The sequence below is a fragment of the Protopterus annectens genome, chromosome 2.part1 (genome assembly GCF_019279795.1).
Source record: "Protopterus annectens isolate FY-2018-M chromosome 2.part1, PAN1.0, whole genome shotgun sequence".
Lineage (NCBI taxonomy): Eukaryota > Metazoa > Chordata > Ceratodontiformes > Protopteridae > Protopterus > Protopterus annectens.
Genome location: NC_056729.1, coordinates 336,630,451 through 336,657,548, shown reverse-complemented (window position 1 = coordinate 336,657,548; position 27,098 = coordinate 336,630,451). Strand labels below are relative to the sequence as shown.

Sequence of the window (27,098 nt, the reverse complement as noted above, 5' to 3'; positions counted from 1 at the left end):
CTACTCCCTGCCGCCCAAACCCTAACAACAGATGCATCAAGACTATGCATGGGGGTTCACTTGGCAGGGCAGTGCATTCAGGGCAAATGGAACCCGAGACAGATGCACCTGCATATTAACCAAAAAGAAATGTTAGCTGTACAGAATTGTTGAAGAAAAATAAGAGCAAAACTGATAACACCAAGAAGAGTAGTTCCAGAACCGCAAAGTGAAGACAATAGTTCGTAAAAAAGGTAAGTCCTTTGTTAGTTGCCAAGTGGTAAAAATCCAAAGACAGTTGGTACAAAGCAGCAAAATCAGACCAAATGGTAAAAATCCAAAGTCAGTAGGTACAAAACAGCAAAATCAGACAAGTGCTTTCGCTTGGAAAATGCCAAGCTTTTTCAAGTCAAAAACCCTACAGGTTCTGTACAGAATTCCCTGACAGCCTTCAAGGACCACATTCTACCAGGACAATTATTGGTAAAGGCAGACAACACCACAGTTATGTGGTACATAAGCAGGGGGGAACCCACTTGTACCCTCTCTGCAGACTAGCCATGGCTCTGTGGGACAAAGCCTTGAGCTACCAAGTGCACCTACAAGCTCAATTCCTGCCAGGCAAGCTAAATTCACTGGCAGACGATCTAAGCAGAAATCTCATGGACCCACACGAATGGAAACTGGAACCAGAAATATTCAACCTTTTGAGGAACAAATGGGGGACTCCAGAGATAGACCTGTTTGCCTCCCGTCAGAACTACCAGTTGGACAAATTCTACACAAGGACTTTCCACAGTCAAGCTTGGAAAGTAGATACCCTGTCCTTAACCTGGGAAAGCTGCTCAGTTTATGCCTTTCCCCCTCTGCCTCTCCTCTCGAAGATTCCGCTAAAGATCAAACAGGACAAATCAAGGACAATACTGATTGCACCACACTGGCCACACCAGCACTGGTATCCCATCTTGTGCAATATGACACTGCTGGAACTATGGCACCTTCCTCAGACCCCTTCCCTGCTGTCCCAGCAGGCGGGCCAGATTCTGCACACTCAGCTTCAAACCCTAAACCTTGCAGCCTGGCTAATTCCTTGACATCTCCAGTAGCATCCCTCAGTAAGCAGGTGCTAGATGTCATTCTGGAGGCAAGGAGGCCTAGTACTAGAAAATCCTATGCTGAAAAGTGGAAAAGATACTGTTCCAGGAGCCAGACTCAGGGGATAGGTACAACGGTGCCCAGCTTACCTCATATTCTTCAGTACTTAACAGAAATTCTCCACAAGGGCCTATCCTTCTCGTCAATTAAAATTCATGCCTCTGCCATTTCAGCACATTATAATACTGAACCACCCCTCTTCTCCCACCCCCTGCTAAAGCAATTCCTCAGAGGGGCCCAAAATTTAAGACCCCCCCAGGAGAGCCCCTACTCCAGTCTGGGACCTTAACTTTGTATTGGAAAAGCTCCTTCTCCCTCCTTTTGAGCCAGCTGCAACTGCAGAGTTGAAATTCCTTTCTTGGAAAACAGCCTTCCTTCTAGCCATCACTTCAGCAAAAAGTGTCTGAATTACAGGCCCTCATGGCAGTGGAGCCCTTCATTATCTTCCATGCAGACAGGGTTTCCCTCAGGACCAATCCTTCCTTTATGCCCAAGGTGTGGTGTCTAGTGTGGCCCTTAATCAGTCCATTCATTTGCCTACCTTTTTTCCTGAATCCACAAAACAAAGGAGAATGAACACTGCACTCTTTGGATGTGTACAGACAGCTCAGATTTTATTTGGACAGGACTAAGCCTCTCAGAAAATCTGAGCAGCTGCTAGTTGGCTTTGCTGCCGGGGCAGAGGGGAAGGCCATTTCAAAGCAAACCAATTCTAAGTGGATAGCTCATTGCATTAATTTCTGCTATAAGCACCATGGAAAACCTACCCCACAGGGGATAAGATCACATTCCACAAGGGCTGCATCTACCTCTACAGCCTTTCTCAGAGGTGTCCCTACCAGGGACATCCTAGAAGCTGCTACCTGGAGCTCTGTACATACCTTCACCAAGCATTACCACATGCTTGTTTTTTTTCTAAATCCAGAGCTGGTTTTGCCACTGCAGTCTTGCAGGGCTTAATAGCTGGCCCTAAGGTTCTCTAACTTCCTCCTTCCTTATCTTTGGGAATCAACCCAAATGTGATGACTGCAACAGTGAAACATGAATAACATAGTACAGTTGTGTACACTTACCATAAATGTAGATGTTCGAGTGTATTCACTGTTGCAGTCCTGGTTACCCTCCCTCCAGCCCCCTGACTTCTCTTGGCTCTACCTTCCTTCTTGTTTGGTGTATTTGCTTTTTGTTGGAGGGGTACCATAACATGTAATTGCTTCCCATTGTGGGGGCACCTGACATCTGGGGCAAGAAAAACTGATGTAATGGCATCAGCTGCATGTTTTATACCCCTGACGACCTGACGTCATGGAAGAAGAGACAGCATCCGACGCAGGAATACAAGACTCTGGTATTCAGGCTGGCTGAGGGCAACCTGCCAGCAGATTACCCAAATGTAATGACTGCAATAGTGAATACACTCAAACATCTACTTTTATGGTAAGGGTACACAACTGTACTTTCTTGTTTATGGATATGGATGCGAAGATGCAAGCAGTGAAAATGTTTAGTCCCTTTAGTTTTATATACAGGGCATGCATACATTTATCAACCGGAGAAGAAATGGGCAATAATTAATAAAGAGGTGAAGGAATTTATCTGAGAGGAGAAGAGGGCAAGAGTTAAGTGGGATAAGTTGATCGTTCCAATAGAGTAAGGTGGCTTAGGATTACCTGATTTGAAGGGATATTGTAGAGCTTCACAGTTAAGGCTCATGTATATAACACAAGAAAAAGGTTATAATTCAAACTGAAAAGGATAATGAAATACAGGGAAGTTCAAGAAATAAGGAGAGAGGCAGATTTTGGATGGAGATCCTTAAGGAGAATAAGAACCATGCACAATATTAGAGTCATAAAGAAGCAGAAAGTATTCATAAAACCAAGCCACATGAAAACAGAGAAAGTAGATTTTGCCAGTAGGGATTACTGCAAATAGGAGTACAGAAAATAGACAAGAGAAGGCTGGGATATACTGGAGAAAACTGGCAAGGGAATCAAGGTATTAGAAACAGATAACTAGAGAGGGAATGGTAATAGCTTGGGATGAAGCAAAGATGATGTTTGGACTGCAGGCTAGTCACTGCCTTCCCTTCCACAGATTGCTGTCAGATTATAGGCAAAGGGAAAGGGAAATCCTAAGGGAAAGTCCTGCCCTGGTAGAGTTTTTAGCTGAATCTAGAACAGAAACTGCAGCTAAAAAGAGGATAATTAGTACAGCATTTAAAATATTGCACGGTAAGTATAAGAACCAATTAGAGGAGTTTACAAACAATTGAGAAGAATGACTCTGTCCAGAAGGTTTAGGTACTTTTTTTATACCCAAAACAGACTTCAAAAAAATTTTCCTCAGGTAGATAGCGAATGTTGGAGATGTGGTGGAGAAGAGGTAACTGGAAACATATGTTTTGGGAGTGTAAGGAGTTGGTAGATTTTCAAAACTCCTTTCCGAATACTGTGTCAAAAATATTGGGTGACCAAATGGCTGTAACTAAGGAAACGATTCTTTTGAGCTAGGACACAGGAACTGAATTGCCTAGATAATAGTAAGGGCTTGTTATGTGTAATTCTGTTGCCTGCCAAAAAAGCACTTTCTGTAAGTTGGAATTCAAAGTCTAAACTAGCTGTATGTGAAGTATTGAATATTATAAAAGAGATAAAAAGAACTGGAACAGGGATCATTAGAAAAGGGAATGAGCAAATTATATAGAAATAAATGGAAAAAATACATGCAGAATAATGTTCAGGAGGAGGAGTGACGTTTAAGGGATGACATAAATTCAGAAATGTATGTAAAGTTGGACTAATGATGATTACAAAGAAAGAAAATATATGTGATGTATAATGTATGTAAAAGGAAAAAAAGATAATATGGCTTGTTTTCTCTTAATGTATGTTTGTTTGTGTCTTATTGCCAACTAAGATGTGCCATGCTGATAGACTCCTACCCAAGAAGACTGAATGCTGTAATTAAATCAACAGGTGCTTCAACAAAGTATTAGTTTAAAGGTGTGCACGCACAACAAATTATTAGTTTAAGGGTGTGCACACTTATACAACCAGTGTATTGTATGTTTTTTATTTTTCCCCTAACAGATTTGCTTGTTTATCAATTGAATTGTACAGGTTATAGGTCGCATTAAACGTGGGAAAAGTTTTGAAATGATTTATTGTGGTCTCATTTGTTTATATCACAAAAGAATGGCATTATAACAGAGGTTTGTACACTTCTTATATCCACTGTATGTGTGTGTGTATGTGTGTGTGTATATATTTATATCTATCTATATGTATCTATCTATCTATCTATATATATATATATATATATATAGGTTTACCATGACAATGTCGCCGTGCACTTGCACGGCTATGAAGTATTCGAACATCAGATGTTCGAATACTTCATAATGCGGCAGGTCATCTGAGCGAATGTTGTAATTGCGAATGGACTGTGCATTCGGAATAACAACGTTCGCTCATGGGAGCGGATCGCGGTACAGTGCGGACAGGGAAATACATCCCTTTCCTCACTGTAGTGCGATCTCGGAGTTGGAATATTAAGTTGGGGGTGGGGGGCACAGCCCCAGAGTGCAGGGGCAGCCCCTGCATACGCGTGTGTTTAGGTTGGGTAGTTCTGTGTATTTGGCAGGGTGGGCGTGCTCTGTGTTGCCGTAAATGTCGCGAGCGACATTTTCGGTAATACAGCATTGTTTTCGGGTTTACTATGTTTCGAAAATGTGAATTTTCGATCCATAAATTCTAAAATAAAGACATGATTTATTTTTATTTTCGAATTTATGATAGTAAACCATATATATATATATATATATATATATATATGTGTGTGTGTGTGTGTGTGTGTGTGTGTGTACAGAAGCCTAACTAAACAGAAGCAGGCAAAGAGGTAAAACGCTTTTCAGAAGAGATGATAATGTAATCACAAATGGAAGCCTGGTGTCCCTCATGGCCATGGCATAGACAGGCAGCAGTTGTGGCTATGTTGCACCTCTCTCTTCCTCAAACCCTTTACCAAAACCTCACTCCAGACCCCCACCAGGATTGAGGAGCCATCAAGCTTTATTGATCAAAATTTGGAAAATGGCCAGAGAAGACAGATGGGTGGTGTAGATTGTATGCAAAAGATATAGACTACAATTCTTGCCTCTCAAAAGTTCTGGAATGCCTCCTGCACTCCATTACCAGGCACTTCTTTTTCATCCTCTTTTAGATTACAACAGACTGCAAAAGTGAGGAAGGATGAAGCTGGAGAAATGTAGTCAAATTTTCATAATACCAAGAAATGATGGGCCCTGGAAACCCATCTTTGACTTGTTTAGCTTGAATAAATTCCTAAAAGTTCAGAATGCTAACTGTGCAGGTTAAGAAATATGTTTTCAGTATCTGCAGGCTAAGAAGTATGTTAATAGGTTTTACTTAAGACAAAAATGTTTACATTTGCTTAGTTAGTCATAAGAAATTTATAATGCAGAAAGTAGAGCTATAATACCATCTATTTTTGATGCAGCATTGATGCATGAAACATTAAGCAAAGTTATAATAGTAATTTTCTCTTTAAACATTTGCATTAATTTTTTTATTTTAACATTTGTTTACCGGGAAAGTCCAAGTTGGAACAAACCCAAGTTTCAGAGGAGGCCTGGGGAGAAACGTGCCAGACGTATGTCATTGTAATGTGGGAGGAAACCGGAGCACCTGAAGGAAACCCATACGAACGCAGGGAGGACATGCAGACTCCGCACAGAAGGCATCCCAGGCGAGAATCTAACCAGAGAACCTTTTGCTGTGAGGTGACAATGGTACCGCTGCACCACTATGCCATCCAGTTTGCAGTTTGTAAGTGTCCTGTGAGTTTTGTTCTAAGTAAGTAGCTATACAGGCATCATGCTGACATAGTAATTGGCATTATTTACTGTCCTGCATTTCTTGCTTCTCCAGTTAGGTTCTTGGCTGGGCTGCCTTTTGTGCAGAGTTTTAATAGCTTCCCTTTTACTGTGTAGGCTTTCACAGGGTGATCTGGTTTCATCACATACAGGTTCATAGGTTCGTACTAGGCTATCGGCCCTAGGGCCTATACAAGCCTAGCCATAACAATTCCCTGGATATTTCTTACCACAATATTTACTTCCCTGGACCCCTGTCTAGCAGGGCGACTGACGTGATCCCCGGGGTGAATTTCCTATCTCCCATCCAATCGTCAAGGTTCCTTTTGAAGAGGGCCAAGGAGGCGCTCTGCTTGACATGTATGGGTAATCTATTCCAGAGTATGGGGAGTCTCTGGGTCAGGAACCTATCCCTCCAGCATGTTTTGTTCATTATGATGACAATGTTTAGATCCTGGAGCATGTGGGTCTGAGGGGATTGTAGCTCAGGGTTTGACATGGCCTTATATGTTGAGCAGAGATCACCTCTGAGTAGACGATATGCCACAGAGTATAGCTGGAATTTTTTTTAGATGGTCAGCATAGGGCATCTGCTTTAGGCCTGTGATTCTTTTAGTGAGGTATTTCTGCAGTCTTTCCAGCTGTTGTAGATGTCTTGTGAGATGCATACCAAATGGGGCATTGTACTCTATAATGGGTTTAATGAGGGATGAGTACAGTGGGACAATGACCTCCTTTTTTCTGGATGAAACGCCCGTAGTGATGAGGTGTGCCACATAGGAGTTCCTGACTGTTGTGGCAATGTGGTATTCCAAAGATGTACTGTTTGCCATCCTTTCTGTGATTAGTTTCTTGTTTTGTTTCAATTTAGTGCCAAGATAGGCTATGGCTTCTTCTCTAGCTCAGTGTGCTAATGATGTGTGTACTCCATTACAGTGTAATAAGTCCAGTGTTTGAATCCCCATAAGGATGTGTATAATTTCAGAGGTCAAACCCAGTGTTTAATGGTCTGGTCTGACCAGATTTGCAGTTGATTATGGGAGTAGTTGCAGAATATCCCCAAGATGAAAACTCCATACAGGAAAGTCTAACAGACAAATGACTGGTGCAAAAGTCACGGCTTAAAACTCAGTGCCAAAAAATGCATTATAGTACCTTTTTTTAAGTCATACACCCTGGGAAACTATGTCATCAGTAAAACAACCCTAAGAGTGGAGTCTCTAGTCAGGGATCTGGGAACTCATGTAGATATTAACCTAACCTTTGACCAGCATGTGCCCAAAGTATTAAGAAAATCCTTCTATGTTGCTCAACTTATAAATAAGGGCATAGCATCTACGTCCAGGGAAATCATCATACCACTGTACTTAGCCCTCATCAGCCCTTTCAATAAGGTATAATGCCCCTTGGTATGTACCCGACCAGACACATGCAGCAACTGGAACGTCCGCCAAGGTACCTTACAAAAATAATATGGAGAGTAAGCACAATGTCCTATGCAGATTGCCTCTTCTCTTTCTCATGCAAACTAATGAGAAGTGACCATGCCTGCCATACAAGGCATCATTGGATCCTGCAGTGATGAGCCTTTTGCACATCCACAACACAGACCGCATCAGAGCTACTACATCCAAAGACCTACATTTTGCTTGTGACATAAATAGGACATTTTGTAGAGTCAGATATTTTTCTCATAGAATTCCTATTCTTTGGCATAGACAACCCCATCCAAATGAAACAAATTGCTTCCTTAACCCTATTTAAATGTAACTTGAACCTGTATTAAGACACAAACAAATGTGCTTGAAATAGAGACTTATGTTTTTAAACTTTAATTATTTTCTTCAACTAGGATTTTAATTCTTTAATTAAGTAATTTATGGCTGTGTGGTTTTTAATGGTATAAATATGGTTAATATGTGTTAGAATTTTTATACACTGATGAAGGGTTTGTTTGACCTGAAAGCTCTGTTTTATTGAACACTTGTTCAATATTAGTGTTGCTTGATTCATTTTACTTTATTTTTAGTAAATCTAACTTGAACCAGTGGATGGGAAATCTGAAATTCACTCCTGGTCTGGCTCCTATGTCTCCGATGGACAGAGAAAGCCAGTAAATCATGTTATAACCAAAAATCACCCCTACATAGATGTCTAAAACATAAAACTTGTGGTGTACACCTAGGCTTATAAAGGCCCTAGTAGTCATTAACCTAGTATACACTTTTGAACGTATGAAAATGAATGAGTGAGTAATTATGCTTATTCTCAAGAGGCTGGCTTAACATGTTCCAGTGGCTGGAGCAGTTTTAGAAAAGGCTTTTGCTGCTCTTCTTAGATTGAAAAATGATCCTTCTAGGGGTAGCACCTGCATCCTATTGTTTTGCAAGAGTAGCTTCTTCATATGGAATATTAGTTAGGTTGAGAGGGGAAAATAGGAGAGTCATGTAGGCTTAGTTCAGTCACTAGTATGCAGATAGACATCTGCAGATTAGGAACTGGAGTTTGCACAACTGTTGTATGCCACAGTTCAGACATTGCTGTGTCTGAAATGAAGAAGCATTTTGTTTTAATCAAAGATTTTGAATTTAGGTTTTGCTCCATTAGCCCGTTATATAGAAAATGAGAAATAGGCAAGTCTTCTTACTCAAAAACGTATGTAATGTAGTTGATTATTAAAACACTTTGGACACTGTTGTAGTTAGTATGTACTTAGACTGCTGCTACATAAAATACAGTAGATGAATAATGTCTATTTTTTTTTCTGCTTATACTGCAGTGAGGTGTGGTAAGGGTAAACACTGTCTTTGTTAAATGTTTATAAAAAAATAAATTTTTTCTGTTCACTTTGCTGAGTGTTTGCTATGTTAGGGTGGTGGTATTGCGGGCTTGATCTTCTTCTAGAAAGTGTAGGCACAAATAGGTGCTGGACATAATGCAGTAGGTTATATTCTATATTTGCAGGGACCATCCTCATCACATCCTTCTCTTGCAGAAAATTTTGTGTTGGAGGAATGTCTGTCATTTTAACATCCTTGTCTTGCAAAGGAAGGCATATAGGCTGCTCTAAATGAAGTACTGGACTCTGCATTTTCCTTGGTCTACAAGAATGGAGAAGGTTTCTGTATGATTCTGAATCTTCAAGATGACAGCTTTAATATGAGTAGGGTGATATGTAGCATAGTCACCCTTCAGATGTTAATATCAGTACTAAAACAGGACTTTAGGATGCCATCCAAAGTAGTGTATGCCTATTGGCATATCAACTTTTGGCTTCCATATCTTTCAGGCTGATGATGGAGGTCTTTCAACAGCACAACTACCTGGTATTCTCCAACCTGAATATTAGCTGCTGATGATCCCAACCAATGATTGTTTGGGTAGAGGGAATCTAGCCCGTTTTTTTTTATTTGCCTTTGCTGCAGTCAGTTAGTGATACTATTAGCTTTGAAAATTTTTTTCTGTTCCTGGTGCATCACATCACTTTTATTGCATTAGTTGCAGATTCTTTCCAGAGCCACATTTTCCCCTTCAGGATAAAGCTTGGGAAATCTTGGCGTTGGCATCATGGACTGCGTTTCAGACATTGTTTAGAGCATGCTTTCTCTTTGTCCTTCTTAGGCTGAAACAGTGACATTTTTTAACCATTTCTTTAGCACACTTTCATGTATGTATTTTTGGACCCTTTTCATCACTCGCCAGAGTGATCCATCTGGATCCCAAACCTGGAGGCAGACTCCCCTTTATTTCCTTCCCCATAAAATAGTCCATCACAGTAACTGTATCTCTGAAAGCATAGGAATCCTTGTTCCAGTCTCCCATGGTCTAGAACTGCTACAATTCAATGGAGAAGCATCTCCACATCAACTTGCTTGAGCTAAGGGCTTTCTCCTGGCTTTGCAGGCTCTGGCATTGTTCCATGAAGCCTGAGCCTGTCTTGATGAGATCAGACAGGCAAGTGTTATGGCAACTGAGAATTTTTGGGGGATACACTCCTTCCCTGTCTGCAGGCAAGTGATTTGCATGTGGGTGGGTGGCCACTAGCTTAGTAATCTCCCTGGTAGCTTTTCTTATCTAAGGGAATCAGACACTCTACAGGCATTGTGAGTGACAGCTTGAAGCTTTCCATCCGCAGAGTAGTATTTTGGCTTTCTTTAGAAGATGAATGCTTCCTGTTCAATGTTTTAAACTATGTTCTACTCAAGTTCTTCTTCCTACAACAGGGTCATAGGAGTTGGTTGTGGACTTAATCTTGATGGAATGGAAGGGGGGAATATGTACTCCCCCATTCCCTCTGATCCCTTCAGTGTTGAAGTTTGACATAGGGAGCCCAACGCTGTATTCTTGTCACATCGGTGTCATGGAAGAGCCTGGTTCCAGGTCCTTTCAGTTTTGTTCAGATTGTGAGCCCCGGTGCTTTATTAGGAAGAGCTCATTCACCTCTAAGCATTATCTCCTCCCTTAGTTCTTGTATGCCTGTGGACATACCTAAGAAGGTCTTGGAGGTCTTAGCGTTATCAATAAACCTTCATTTGGATGACCTACAAAGCCAATTGGAGAAGGTCCTCCATAAGGGATCAGAGATAATGTGCTTTCCCTTTTAGTATGTAAATCAGCACCCTTGTCTGGCCAGCAATCTTTTTGATCTTGGCCTTGGTTATTTTACTATCGTAGTATAAGTTTCTACCATCAGAGCATTTCATAATCTTGTGGAAAGCAATTCCAAAAGGGGATCTTTCATCTCTGGCCTTTTTGTAAAGAATCTCTTTTCACCCTTGGACATAAACTTCAGCACTGATATATTGCCACATTAGGCTTTTGGACTAAGTGACTCAGTGGATCTAAAGTTTGTGGTCTGGAAGACACGTTTCCTAGAGACCATCATCTCCACCCTGCAAATTATTTCTTGATACAATTTGAACTTAATTGTCTTCCGTAATGATTGTGTCTTTCAGGATAAATTTCCATTTCCTTCCATCTATAATTTCCAAGCTGCCACTTGACTCTTTTATTAATTTCTCAGTTTTCTTGTCTGAGTTTTGTGAATGGAAGTGCAATATTATCAGTATTCCGCTCTGTGACACTTATTACATTGTCATGGCAGTGATAAGCATCACTGGTTCATTGGTTAGCACTAAGCTAGCTGCCCTGGTGTGCAATTTCAAGCCTAGTCAATTTGCCTTTCTACGATGAGACTCAACCCTGTACCTTGGGTCTGCGAGGTGAATATTTTAACCATTACACCAACCCTCTCAACTAAATAGATTCATAGGCAAGTAGTACGCTACATATACTCTCTGTACTTTGAGCTGCACAGTTAATTGCAGTTTTCAAGATATATATTTGACAAAAAGTCCAGTCCTTTCCTTTGCCCTAATAGGGCAGCTTTTCTGTTTCCAAGTAGTCTTTGCTTGAAATGGATCATTAATAATACTGTTTTTGTTAAGAGAAGGCAATTGGGTTGTTGGCCATTGTGATGGCAGCACATTCTCTCTGTCTGGACATATGACAGGGCTGTCTGTACTGTTTGTTTCAGGAATGTCCATGGCAGACATCTCAGTCATGGCCATTTGTCCTTTTCTATTTCCGCTAAACACTGTAATATGGGTCTCTACTCGAGTGTATAAGGATTAGAACACCTTTTGGAATAGTAAATGAACTTATGGCCACTTTTTGCCTTTATCCTCACCCCAACACACTCTTTTGAGGACTTTGAGGCAGTGCTTTGGATTCTATCCTAGAATTGCACCTATTGCATCAGATCCTCTAGAGTAAAATATAATGGATATATCTACATTTGTCATAACAATTGATCTTTGAAAGGGTCATCTGCAATGTGTGTGTAATCTTACATTTGCATACCCTTGTCCAAGGATGCTGCAGCCATCTACTGTAGCTGTGGCAAGAAGATAACCTCGAAAGTAAACTTCAGGTTTGTAATTTTAATAGTTTTGCCATTTTCTGTTTTCTTGCAGGTGTGACTCTTTGCTTGATGAGGAATTAACTTTTTTGAGTTTGTTATATTTAGAGCACTAGACATTCTGTATGCACAGTATGATGCTGTATTGTGCTACTGTCAAATGGGAAATAACATTTAGAGTCATGATAATACCTATGAAGCAAACAGATCCCTTTTCAGATGTGAACCAGGAGCAGTGGCCTGAAAGATAGCCAAGTTTCTAGATACTAAGAGCTTTGTTAGATGTTAGTAAAAATACTTTTCTTAGGCATTTTATTGTTTTCAAAGTAAAAGGTGAAGGCATTTATGGTAGTATTTTGAGTGGTTAAATAACTTTTATGTATTATGAAATAATTATGTGGGTTTTGTTGAACCTATATCCAGAACTCCTGGATGTACCAAGTTAATTCATTTTTTACATAATGTTTTATTATATATAACTAAATTGTCAGCCACAACCCATAACAGATAGGAGAAAAAACAAAAAAAAAACAAAAAAATAAGCGTAATGTAAAAGTAACATCAATTTATTTATTATTATTTGTTTTATTTTACACTTGTTAACCGGGAAAGTCCAACTGGACACAGGTCCATTTTCAGTGGAGGCCCCGGGAGATAAGCTCCAAACAACACATACATAGAATAACAGGAAATTACATGGAACATTCATTTCATGTTATGAGAGCTTTCATTGCATATACAGGAGGAGATGATACATACAGCATGGAATACATTAAATTAACAGTTCATGCAAAAGTCAAACATTGATGTATAGAGTATCAGAAGACATCTACTCAAAAGACCTAAAAAGAGGCAGTATTACAAATTCATGAAACAGACTGTCTGAGAGTAGTTGGGGTACAGAGGAGTTACCTTTTTAAGGGTTAGCCTGGTGAATGGCATAAGCATACCAATTCTGAAAATGGATTTCAGGAGTTTTTTAAACTGAGTAGTGGAGGTGGTAGAGCTTGTATGGCTTGGTAGGGTGTTCCATTTTTTGGCAAAAAGGGATTTACCAGCATCATTTCTATGCTTGATGACTTTTATGAGGTTTTGGTTGCTGGATCTAAGAGTTCTAGTGGAGATTTGTGGTTGTATGAGTTGCTGTAGTGCAGGGGTTAGGTTGGGTGTGTGGTTGTATGAGTTGCTGTAGTGCAGGCGTTAGGTGGGGAAAGTAGTAGAGTTTGTGAGCAGTAGATAGTTGGTTGAGTAGTAGCATATGAGGTAGCTCCAACCACTTGACTTGCTTAAGTGACAGACAGTGATGGGACCTATAAGGGGATTCAGTAGCAAATTCACCGATTTTGTTGTAACAAGATTCCATTTTATTTAGGTCGGTTTGCCGGAGGTTAGTTAAGATGGGAGAGGCATATGAGGATGGATAGGAGATGGGTCCTTGCAGTGGTTGCTTTGGTGTTATTAGTCATAAAGTTTTTATTGTTTTTATTCCTATAAAGGAGTCCAAGTTTTATGTTAACCTTCTTGATGGTTTGAGCAATGTGGATGTTGAATTTAAGATTGTTGTCAATTTCAATACTGTAAACCAACTTCAGCTGAGATGAAAGGGGTTTGTGTGGTTTGAAGAAGTGAGTTGTACAGAATTGGTCCATTTACTGAAAATGCAGTGCAGGTACATGTAAGACAGTCTGGAGTGTTTCAGGGCTAAGTGAAATGAAGTAGAAGAGCAAAAGATCATGGTATACCCAAGGGGGAGGCTTCTGAGAAGAAAAGCTAAGTAGCAAGATGTCACAGTTCAAAACCTAAGTGAGCTTTTTACCATGTTAGTGTAGCAAGGTAATGTTTTCTTCTCTGTGCACAGATGATTAAAAGAGGCATATTTTATTTAGAGTTTGTGTTTTTAGCTGGTTTTGCAAGAAGAGGTGGTTCAGGCTACATAGCAGATATAGGAATTTTCTTACCATTAAAGTATGCACTACTCAAAGGAACTGTGTTCCACCAAAGATTCTTTCAGTAATATAAATATAGATATTAAAAATTCACATTTTCATTGTGGTGGGACAGGTTAATTCTAATATCACCTGTGAATTTTATGCAGGAAAACTATAATATACTTTTTAGGCTATTGCTGTTCCGTGACTATATGGTTAGCCTGTAGGTCAAAATGTGACAGAAAATCTGATCACCCTCTTCTGGAGTTGGTGGGGGTTCAGCAAGCGGACATAATATAGTAAAGTAAATCTTTTTTGCTCGGGTGCTTTAAGAATATTGAACATTTTAAACAAGATACCCAATAAACAAAGGAATTTGCACTTATGAGAGATCATTTTAATAAATTAAATGAAAGCATTTTAGTTAAGCTTTTATTATCTTAGAAATCTATAGTTTGTGTTAGTAAAACTATTGAGTTTTATTGTACAAAATTCCCAGTAAACAAAGTTAACACGTACTTACTTTAACTCATTTATCTTGATGTCCTAGAAAAAAAATACAAACATGTAAATAGTTTGGCCAAATGTGCACTGGATATTTATACTAGTAACTAGTTTAATGATGATCTTTTATACTTTAATAAGCTGCTCAAAGCAAGAAGTATGGCACATTTTGAAGGCAGTGTTGTTTAATAATTGACCACAGACTAAAGATCTACATAACCAGAGATTCCCTTAAGTTGTGTAATATTCTGTCATCTTTGCAAGGCGTTTAACTCCAAACTGCTTCTATTGCACTCAGCTGTTGAAATGGACAGATCCAAGAGCTTTTATAAAGTAGAGGTTGTATCTCAGCTTGACTAGTCTACAGAGAAGCATTGTAAAATGAGACTTTAATCTTCTGTCACATTTTATAACTGGATAGCTGTTAGTGAGTCTAGCCACAGCTCACACAGTTTAGAGGTTTTACAATTACTCCAGCCATTTTTGAAACAGATGTACAGGTGGGGTACCCTGCACTAACTTCGGATTATATCATCTAGTCAGTATGTATAGGTGGGCTCTCAAGCCTCCATCCAGTTCTTTCCTGCTTGTTGCAGGACCAAACTTAATGACCATTTTGCATTTTTCACATCAAAATATTTTTAAATATTGCTGTAAAACTTGTTCTTACCTTCTTTGGCAGTATCAGTGAAGTCCATTAAGTGGACATGATGAAACTAAGACCAGGTTTTGGATAATGCTTCCTTCTGTATTTGGGCAAATGCCTGCATGCACCAACACCCTAAACACATGTGCAAGCTGCATGGCTCTAGACAATGCTGTCAAGGGAACAAAGTCTTACTAGAGTTTTTTGTTGCTAAGAAGCTGGTGTGGTGAAGATAGAAAGTGCATTCCCAAGATGAACAGTAAGAGGAGTCCTCTTGTTGTCCTTCTGCTGTTGGCATAAATGGCCTCATTTGGGGAAGGTGGTAAATATAGAAAACAGGCAAATGCTAAAGCTAGGAAAAGGTGGAAGATATAAGGAGCATGCTGGGTTTCACTGGAAGGTTAAAGATAAGGACATAGCACAGGAGCAAGAAGAGAGACGCCATCTTTCTTTTTTGTAATGTCTGAACCACTGGCCCCTTTGTGGACTGGATTATGTATTCTGATCACCTCACTCTGGTATTTTTGTTATCTTTTTATAACTTTCTACAAACCTGCTAAACACTAATACTGGACCTGCTGTCTACATTTTCCATTTTAACAACATATGATCTGCTGTAGCATTATTAGGTGACTCTGTTCATTGACCTTACAAGGGCAACGTGCTTGGGGAGAAAGTTTACAGTTTTAGACTGTCGTGGAATAGAATTTTATACCTGATGTGCCTTTTTTGCCTTTCACCCCAGCTCTAGGTCTTACAGTAGGTTTTTGTTTTTTGCACTCACTTTGACTGTTTTTCAGTAATTTACCTCATCTTCAGCTGAACATAGTGGGTATTGACTGGCAGAGTAGGTCTGCTGTGAGCAGCTGAGTTTTAGTTTTGGGATAATTATGATCATTGTGTTCTTCTGTAGTCTGACTGACCATAATTGTCTCCTTTTCTTTCTAGTTTTTGTTGTGTTACTTGCATTACTGTCTCATATGTGTTTAAAACCTTCTCTAAGTTTTCATTGTCTTTACATATTTCTAACATTTAGTGGAATCCTTGTTTGCTCATGTTTTGCTGTATTGGATCTCATAGGATTGTTTTGTCTAGTAGCAATGTTTTTACCATTCTAACTTTTGTGCCTGTTTTTTTTTTTTTTTTTTTTTTTAACTAACTGTGTATGTTAACACACCAGGTACCTGTGAGCTGCTAGTGCAGGGTAATCCTTAGTTAGGCTTCACAGCTGCCTGTTAGCCTCTTTGTTCTCATTGTCTTCTAAAACAGACCGTGGTAAGTGCTTTCATTTTGGGATGTCCTTCAAGGATGCATCTGCAGTCCTTACAAATGGGTTGTCCTGTCGTCAGGCAGCCCTTCGGTCGGCCGGATTCCAAAGTCTGGGTCTGGCTTCGGCTGGTGTCGCACTTCACCCGACGTCATTGCTGCAGTTACTCGGGTATAAAGGCATCAGCCGACGCCATTTTCTTCAGTCTTTCTTGCCGCGTGGCGCCCGAAGCAGAAGCTGTTCGCAAGTGCCGGTCGGTCAGAACCAGAGATTACTACTACCGAATACTTCTACTACTACCGAAGACTTCTAAGAAGCTAAGTACCCCATTGGGGACTCTTTCTTGCCTCAGCCGATGTCAGAAAAAGTGAATAACTGTTTAACTTGTGGGAAACAAATACCTCATAAAAATTTCCACTCTTACTGCTTACCTTGTTTAGGCCCAGACCACGACGTAGCAGCTTGTCTAGCCTGTGCTTCTTTTAACCGACGGACGCTTAGACGTTGGTCGGAATTTGCTGAGCAATTTTTCGGCTCTGATTTTGCTTATATTATGCCGTCGGATCCTCCGACTTCACAAATATCCAAAAAACGCAAGGAAAAGGACCGACACTCGCTGTCCGCGGTTTCGGCCGAAACCGCGGTTAAGACAACCGCGAGTGTCTCGGTTTCGGCTGAAACCGAGCAAGCGGTTCTTCCTTCAGCCGAAAGCTTACCTTCTACCGAGGCCTCTTCCAACCTGGTGGAATCGGCTTCTGAAATCCAACCTGCTGTTGTGGTTTCTCAGGAATTATCTGACACTATTCCCTTGGATATTTCAACCCCTGCACGTGGAGCTGCTAGGCCTCCTGCAGCCATGTCCATTAAGGCCTTTGCCAGGGCTAAAGCAGCTAAAGCTACTAAATCTGTGCCTGTTAAGACCCCCTCTCACAGGCCTAGCTCCAGTTCCCAAATGCTTAGTTTAGCAGAGGATCTCATTTCTTTAATCCGGGGATCCCAACCTCTCCCAGACAGGGCCTCTCACCCACCTCCAGAGAAGAGGCCTAGAGCAGAGCCCCTGAGCCAGTTTCCACAGATGATTCCTCTGATGATTCAGATAATACAGACCCTCCAGAGGCTCCTTTTTCCCCTTATGAAGACTCTGATGCTGAAGAGTCCATCCCTTCTGCCTCTCCACGTGAGGAATTTTCCTTTGGGGAAACCTTGCATGCTATGAGGGAACAATTTCAGTGGCAGGGCCAAGATTTTTCAGACTCCAGAAAAAGGCTTAGAACCTTTTGCATTTACCACAACATAGGCCTTTAGCTATACCTCCAGTTCTGTCTGTTGTAGATGATGCATTTAATGATGCTTGCACTGCTCCTGATTCATTACCTCCGGCCCCTGCTAAGCCCGATAGGTTCTACAGGGTCCCGGACACACATCACCATTTATACAAGGCTCCTTTTGCAGATCCCGAGACTATCTCCCAGGGACCTAAGGCTGTAGCATCTACCTCTGCCAAAAATCCCCTCCCCTCTGAAAGGGAATCCAGGTCCTTAGAGATGGGGTAAAAGTTTACACTTCTGCTACTCTGTCAGCTAGGGCCTTGAACTGTCAATTTCATATGATCCAGTATCAACAATTTATGCTAGACCAGTTAACCAAAAAACTGTCCTCTGATGAACCTTTAGACAAGAAATATGTTCAGGAAATGATACATAACATTCAGCAAGTTAGTAACCATTCTTTAAAATGCGGCTATGATGCACTGGAGGCTTCCTTTAGATCAGCCATGACTGGCACAGTTAATCAGAAGGCATGCATGGTTAAAAGAGCAGGCCTTACCGGACCATGTCAAATCAAAGCTATTAGATGCTCCCATGGACAAGGTCAATTTGTTTGGCTCTCCTGCACAACAGGTGCTGAAGAAGATGGAAGAGAAGGCAAAATCTGTCCAAACAGTGAAAGATTTCTTACAGGTCCAACCTCCAAGGTTTAGCAGGAATTGGCCCTCCAAGAATTGGTCCTTTCCAGACTCCTCCAAAGCACAGAGAGGCAGGAATAGGCGTTCAAGAGGCAGAAGCCAATCCAGAGGTGCCTACAGGGGACGCCAGTGGCAGGGTAACAACCAGCGAGGCACAGACACAGCCACCACCACTACTACAGGACAATCACAGTGACTTGGCTCTGGCACCACCTACCAGGGAACAACTAGAAGCACCCTTAGGCGGGAAGCTAGCTTTATTTACAAAGAACTGGCATTACATCACAAGAGACAAGTGGATTTTGCAGACAATAGACCAAGGTTACAGGTTTCATTTCCATACTCTACCAGGAAAGAGAGGAATGCCAAACCTACCTCCAAATCAAAAGGCAGAAGCTCTACAACAAGTAAATCAATTATTAAAGATGAGAGCTGTGGAAAAGGTACCACATATGGAACAAGGAAAGGGCTTTTACTCCAGACTCTTCCTAGTACCAAGGAAAGAAGGCAAATGGAGACCTATTCTCGATCTGTCCGCTTTAAACACATTCCTCATTGTTCCAAAATTCAAAATGCTGACCCTACAGCAGCTTCTTCCCATGCTGGGCAAGGAGTCTTGGCTGGTAACTCTAGATCTCAAGGAGGCATACCTGCACGTCCCCATACGACCAAATTGCAGAAGATACCTCAGATTTCTTGCAGGATCAGAGCATTATCAATTCTCAGCATTGCCCTTTGGCTTATCTACTGCGCCCAGAGTGTTCACGAAATGCCTGGCATCAGTAATCGCTCATTGCAGGCTTCAGGGGATCCAAATCTACCCTTACCTGGACGACTGCCTAATACAAGCGGACAACAAAAACAAGCTAGCGGAAGACTTGAAAAGAGTCATTTACCTTCTACAAGCCCTGGGATACATAGTCAATATAAAAAAGTCAAGGCTGATACCATCCCAAAAGATAACCTTTTTGGGTGCGGAACTGGACACATCCAAACAAATGGCATTCCTAACAGTAGAAAAACAGGAGCAACTCCCTCTCTACTTCTTGGCATTAACAAAACAAAACCATCTAACAGCAAGAAAAGTCCTACAAGCATTGGGCTTCATGGCATCCTGCATAATATTGGTCCCACATGCCAGACTGCATATGAGAAAACTACAGTGGTACCTAAGGAATTTATGGTCTCAGCACAAGCACAGCCTAGAAACTCAAATTCCAATAATTTCATGCCTGAAGCAAGAATTCCAATGGTGGGCTCAGGCCTGTCAATCAAACGAAGGATTGCCCTTCCACAGCACTCAACCAGGCCAAACCATCACAACGGACGCCTCAGACCTCGGTTGGGGGCCCACATGATGAACAAATGCATACAGGGTTTATGGACTCAAGAGCAGCTGCACCTACACATAAACCTAAAGGAAATGCTGGCAGTAAAACTGGCAATTCAGACTTTCAAACCATTTCTTCGACAAGGCCAATTGATGATAAGGACAGACAACACCACAGTTATGTGGTACATCAACAAGCAGGGAGGCACACATTCATACCCTCTATGCCGGATGGCCCTGGACCTCTGGAATGTGGCCCTGAGTTACAACATTCAGTTACAAGCAATCTTTGTACCAGGAAAAGAAAACACTCTAGCAGACATATTAAGCAGGACTACCACGGATGCCCACGAATGGATGCTGCATCCGGACATCTTCAAAACCATTACAAGAAAACGGGGTCTCCCAGAAATAGACTTATTTGCATCCCCACTCAATCACCAATGAAAGAAATTCTGCACCAGGACGTACCACCCACTGGCATGGAAGGTGGACTCCCTATCCTTCAGTTGGAAAAATCTGTCAGCATATGCATTCCCACCACTTCCTTTGATGCACAAGGTGCTATTGAAGATCAAAGAGGACCGTCCAAGGATCATTCTGATAGCTCCAGATTGGCCAAGGCAACATTGGTACCCATTACTGAGGAGCATGTCTCGGGATTACAACACCCTGCATCCAAACCTGAAAACTCTGCAGCTGACTGCTTGGAACATTGCATAAGACAAATTAACCCAAATTTATCCCAAAGGGTTAAGGACATTATCTTAGAAGCTCGCAGACCTTCAACAAGGAAAACCTATTCAGCAAAATGGAAAAGATATCTCATTTGGAGTACTGCTAAAGGGGAAGATGTGTCACTGGTAAACATAGCCAACATCCTGGAATACTTGGCAGAGCTATTCCACAAAGGCCTGTCCTACTCTTCCATTAAGATTCATGCCTCAGCTATTTCAGCAGAATACGACTTGGATCCTCCATTTTTCTCACATCCTCTGCTCAGGCAGTTTCTGAGAGGAATTAAAAATGTAAAACCTCCTAGGAAGCCACCATTACCTGCATGGGACTTGAACTTTGTGCTAGAAAAATTGACACTACCTCCTTTCGAACCAGCAGCAACAGCAGAATTGCAATACTTATCATGGAAAACTGCTTTCCTGCTGGCAATCACTTCAGCAAGAAGGGTTTCTGAGCTACAGGCATTAATGGCAGTACAACCCTTTCTGATCTTCCATCAAGATAGAGTGTCCATGAGAACAAATCCTACTTTTATGCCTAAGGTGGTCTCCAGAGTATCTTTAAATCAGGCTATCCACCTACCTACATTCTTCCCCAATCCACAGAACAGGGGAGAAAGACTGTTGCATACCTTGGATGTACACAGACAATTACGCTACTACCTGGACAGGGCCAAGAGCAATAGAAAAACTGACCAGCTACTGGTAGCATATGCAGCAGGAATGGAAGGGAAAGCAATTACAAAACAGACAATATCTAAGTGGATAGGAAATTGCATTAGATTTTGTTACTCCTACCATGGAAAGAAAACTCCGGAAAACATCAGGCCTCACTCTTCAAGAGCTACAGCCACTACCACAGCTTTTCTACGAGGAGTGGCTACCAAAGACATTTTAGAGGCTGCTACTTGGAGCTCTGTGCATACATTTGCCAAGCATTATAATTTACCTTTATACTCTAGATCCCGAGCAGGTTTTGCCACTGCTGTTTTGCAAGGGATCTTAACTACACCATAATTCTATCTTTCCTCCTCCCCCAGTTTGGCTATGGTATTCTACCCATTTGTAAGGACTGCAGATGCATCCTTGAAGGACATAGTACAGTTTTGTACCTACCATAAATGTAGATGTCCGATAGGAATGCATCTGCAGTCAGGATTACCCACCCTCCTTCCCCTCTGTGGTACTCCTAGGGTATTTGCCCCTCTTATAGCTAGCTGGGGGAATCTATTATGGTGTATTTGTTTGTATATATGTACATACATGCTTATTTTTTGTTTGCTCTCTAATATTTTGAACCATTGGCATTTATCAAAATTTAGCCTTCCTAGAGGGCACCTGACATCTGGGGCAAGAAACACTGAGGAAAATGGCGTCGGCTGATGCCTTTATACCCGAGTAACTGCAGCAATGACGTTGGGTGAAGTGCGACACCAGCCGAAGCCAGACCCAGACTTTGGAATCCGGCCGACCGAAGGGCTGCCTGACGACAGGACAACCCATTTGTAAGGACTGCAGATGCATTCCTATCGGACATCTACATTTATGGTAGGTACAAAACTGTACTTTTTCCTTCATCTGTATATATTTCTGTTCTGGTTATTTTAATTCTGCACCAGTGTTCCCTTTCTTTTTCTTCTACCAGTTTATTGGACAGATTTACCTATACTTTTCTGTCCCTATTTTAACCCTTGTATGTACCACCATCACCAAACCTATTTGTTTTTCTTCATTGTCCCTTTCAAATTTTACTGTTTATTTCCCTGACTCTCTGCCTCTGCTGGTTGTTCCCACTACAGTAAGACATAAGTTAATTCTCACCCTCCCTGTTCTTCAGCTTACCCACTCATCCCACATTTTAATACAAAAATACATCTGAATTGTAACATATCTTCCTACAACACTGTAACTCAGTTTTCTGTCTCATCCCCATTTACGTACTCTGCTCTTTCTAAAATCTCACCCACCATACCCACACACACATTTCTGTTTGACATTTTGCTATCTAAGTTGGAGCACTTAGCCTCTTGCATACCCATCCCAGTTTTCTCACTCTTTCAACTTCCTAACTTTCATGCCTGCAGGCTTCTTTCTTCAGTAGACATCCCTCATCTTATAACTTGCTTGCTTTCCCATTTCACCCTCTACAAAAGTCCAGGTACAAACCATTTTTGTTCTTGCCTTCTGCCATTCCTTGTGAGCTCCCACCACATTTGTTCCCCCTACATTTCTTATGCTCAAAAGTGAGTTGTAAAAATATATATTCTCTCACTGCACTATTCATTCCCATCTGTAACATTGTGTTTTATCATTCACATATAACCCACATTGCTGTGGAGATCTTGAACTAATCCTAGATCGCACCCCATTTATCTACATCTCCTAGCAGTGCCTTTCAGAGGACTTAGACATGTAAATGTTTGGAGCATCAGGAAAATATCTGATTACCTTATGACCTTGATTTTTCCCACCATGTTTACATAATAGTTTCCAAGCCCTGGCTAAAGCAGGATGCATCTGTTCTAATGACCGACCCAGTGTTTGTAGAAGTGATGGAGTTCTACCAGTAAACTCTAATGCAATTAGGCACTTTTGATTCACCATACGTTTGTGTCTGATACTGAAGCCAGGTGTCTGTTGGTTAAGTGCCTGTTAAGCTGGCATAGGATGGTAGACAGTGTCTGTTTTTACATATCACCATCTCCCTGCACTGACAAGATAAACTTCCTTCTAGGAGAAATGTTCTTCCCTTATGGTCTGGGATGATACATTATCAGGCTTTCTAAACTTGTGATAGAGTAGAAGGGTTCTATTCTGTCTAAACATTGTCCAATCCACTTTTTAAAACACTTTTATTAAATTATCACTTAAGGCATAGGTAAACGTACATTAACAGAAAAGAAAAGCAAGCACATTAACATTTTTTCATTCTACATCACATCTTTTCTTTCTTTTTTTGTAACTATCATCAGTCTAGCATTACATAATGTGCTCCATTTCTGCCTTTCCTTAAACCTCACTCCTCATACTGAAAAGTATTGTGTATGTATTGTTCCCAAAATTTATATTTATCTCTATATAATTTGCTCCTTTCCTTTTCTAAAGATCCCATTTCCAGTGCTTTTATATTTTATATAATAGTTAAATATTTAAAATACAGCTGGTTTAAACTCTGTTTTTTATCTTCTAGTATTTGCTTTTTTGACAGCTAGCACAATTGAACTTAAAGCATTACTGTGTCTAGGCAATTTATATCCTGCGTCCCAGCTCACAAGAATCATTTCTTTAGTTACAGCCATTTGCTCACCCAATATTTCTGACAGAGAAGTCTGTAGGGAATTTTTAAAATCTACCAACTCATTACACTCTCAAAAAGCATATTCCTAATCACCTCTCTCTTCCCATTGCAACTCCAACGTTTGCTGTCTACCTGAGGAAAAATTCTTTGAAGTCTTCTTGGGGTATAAAAATATCTATGCAAAAGTCCTCCAAGCAAAAATTCTAAACCTTTGGACTGTTTTGCTTACTTGGGAGCAACACATATGTCCTCCCAATGTTCCATTATAAATTGATTTTCCAGTCTTTTTTCCCATTCTTTTTTAACCTCCTTTGATCAATTCTTATAATTATCATGCAACATTTTATATGACCCCCTAATTATCCCTTTTCTAACAGCAATTTCTGTTCTAGATTCAGCTAAAAACTCTACCAAAGCAGTCTTTCATTTACGTTTCCCCGTATCCCCTTCTCTTTGCTTCTACTCTATCAATCCCTGGTAGGGAAGGCAGTCTCTAGCTGCAGTCCAAATGTATTGTTGACCTCATCTGCCTATATTATCTTTCCTTTTCTAGTTATTTATTCCTATTACCTTGGTTCATTTGCCAGTTTTTTGTATTAAATTCTATCCCCCCTCTTGCCTGTTTTGTGTACTCCTACTTGCAGTCATCCGTACTGGCAAAATCTTCCTTCTCCATTCTAGTGTTAGCTTAGTTCTTAGAATACTTTCTGTTACTTTATGAGTATGATATGTTGTATGGTTGTTGTTATTATTCTCTTTAAGGATCTGCACCCCAAATCCTACTCTCTTCTTATTTCTTAAACTTCCCCCCTGCTTAGTCATCATCTCATTCCACTTTAAAGTATAACCTTCTGCATGTTATATATAAGCCTTAACTGTGTAGCTGTAAAATATCCCTTCAAATCAGGTAATACTAAACCACCTTGTTCTTTTGTAAGGATAGACTTATCCCAGTTAACTTGTGTCTTCGTCTCTCAAATAAATTCCTTCAACTCTTTATTAATTATTGTCCAGAACTTCTCTGGTTGATAAAATATGCCTTGACATGTATATAAAACTAAAGGGACTAAAAACATTTCCGCTGCTTGTATCTTACTATCCATATCCATAAAAAAAACTTCCAATTTCTCAGTTTATGTATTATCTTTTGTTTAGTCTCTTCCCAAACATCTTAAGCTGCCGTAACAGAGGCCTTTTTAATCCATACTCCTAAATACTTCATCTTATTGTGTCTCCATAAAAAAGGATATTGCTTAACCAATTTGTGTGTGGATACAGAATGTATGCCTATAGCTTTTGTTTTATCCTCATCAGTTTTATATCTGGAAAAACTGAAACTGTCTCAGAATGTTCCACAATGCTGAGATGCCTTTTCTAGATTTGTCAGGTGCAAAATAATATCATCTGCAAATAAAGCCAACTTTTCTTGATTACCATACCAATTATATTCTTGAATTTCTGAGTCCCTTATTTTATTTGCTAATGGCTCTAAATATAAAGCAAATAACAGAGCGGAAGAATGACACCCATGTCTGGTTACTATTTACAAACGCAGCTTATCAGGAAAGAACTCTCCCACTTTAATTCTTTGCTTTGATCCTTCATATATCCTCCTAATTAACCTTATTATTGTATTTGGGAATGCATTTGCGTCCTTTGTCTACTCATAAAATCTTGGCTTACTCTGTCAAATGTTTTCTCTGCATCATGACCTACCAACAATAGCAGTATTTTTATAGATTCTTCTTCCCCCCTCTGTATCATCCCTATTCTATTAATGTTGTCAAACATTTACCTCTCCTCTACAAAACTACATTGATCATAGCTATCAATTTTGACATCAAATCAAGTTGCATTCCCCATCTATAAGTAATTTTCCCTGCTGAAAGCTGATCGTTTCTTCCAAAATTTTCTTAAGCATCATCATGGTTTTTGGTGAAGGATAAACACTTGCCAGAGTGATCCTCCTCCTTTTCCAATAACTCTTGCTACCACAATTTGCCAGCATTGTCTTTTTTCCATTTCTATCACTGTTGGAACCCCTCTAGCAATCAGTGTTATTATTCCTCTTTTCCCTTGTCTCTGATAGTCTGCTAAATATATATATATATATATATATATATATATATATATATATATATATATATATATACATATATACATACATACATACATATATATCCTGAAATCCTTTCTTTGTCAAATCCACATGCTCATTTCTTTCCAAATACATTTCTTGCAGCATTGCTATTTGCACTCTGCATTTGTTAATATTGTTCATTGCTCTTTTTTTTTTAGCTTTACCTGTAAGGACATTTATGTTCAAAGATAATATGCATAACATGGCCATAATGATAAAAATCTGTTCTTCCCATTTAATACACATAACAGTGTTTTTATGAATGTGTATTCCAACTTTTGTCTTACATGCACACACTAATGTAGGGCAGGCTTCCCTTTTATACAGTTGCTTCTTCTCATCTCAATTTGAACTTCTGTCATTTTTTCAAGACTTTTAACGAAAACGCTCAAGCAAAAAACTAAATACATTTTCAGAACACCCTCATCACCTGTCAACTTAGAACAAACCTGCAAAACTATATACATCTTCAAAAAATGAAGTTTAACCATTCAGACAGGAAATAATGCCCCAAATTGAATTTTATCCAAAATCACAGTTTCACTGGCTGTTATTTCTCAGATGTTCATCGTGTTACCCTGCTGCAGTCATCACACTTGGGTTATCCTGTCGTCAGGCGGTCCCGCAGTCGGCCGGAATTCCAAAGTCTTGGTCTGGCGTCGGTTGCTGTCGCCTCTTCCCTGACGTCAGTGCGCCAGGGGTATATATATATTGCAACTGACGCCATTTTCTCCAGTCTTTCTTGCCGCGCGGTGCCCGAAGCAGAAGCAGTTCGCAAGTGCCGGTCGGCCGACTCCTGAGATTTTCGAATTTCAGACCGAAGTCTTCTATAAAGCTAAGTACCCCATTGGGGAAACTTTTCTTGCCTCAGACCGATGTCAGAAAAAGTTAACAATTGTATTTCTTGTGGGAAGCAAATACCTCATAAGGGTTTTCATTCTTATTGCATACCTTGCCTAGGCCCAGACCACGACGTCACTTCTTGTCGGTTTTGTGCTAGGTTTAATAAACGTACTATTAAAAGACTCCCTGATTTTGCACGACACTACTTCGGTAGGAAATTTAACTACACCATGCCATCGGAGCAACTGACTACCGGCGTACACAAAAAAACGCAGGGATAAGGACAGACAGCCCAGGCCTAAGCCAGATTCCGAGGCCTCGGCCGATCCAGTCTTCGGTCCTCAGTGAGGCTCTGACGCAGCCCCTGACTACCGCAGATCTGGAACCCGAGACCGCTACGGAAATTTTGACGGAATGTACCAGGCCGACGCAGCCTTTTACTTCAGGCCCTTCCGACGACTTTACTACAAAAGACGTCGGTACTACGT

The 27,098-nt window shown here is 40.5% G+C and overlaps 2 protein-coding genes across 3 annotated transcripts in view; one reads left to right on the top strand and one right to left on the bottom strand.

Annotated features, from left to right (window-relative positions):
* Positions 1-27,098, top strand: part of ZCCHC4 (zinc finger CCHC-type containing 4) — a 1,048,879-nt gene that overhangs the window by 285,611 nt on the left and 736,170 nt on the right. The gene's annotated exons all lie outside the window — the stretch shown is intronic.
* The window catches only part of LOC122794047 (E3 ubiquitin-protein ligase TRIM62-like), a 208,554-nt gene that overhangs the window by 48,061 nt on the left and 133,395 nt on the right, over positions 1-27,098 (bottom strand). For both annotated transcript variants that reach the window (XM_044062166.1, XM_044062165.1), the window contains one exon: positions 14,403-14,425. In XM_044062166.1, coding sequence (XP_043918101.1) covers positions 14,403-14,425 — 23 coding nt within the window. The remainder of the gene's footprint in view (positions 1-14,402; positions 14,426-27,098) is intronic.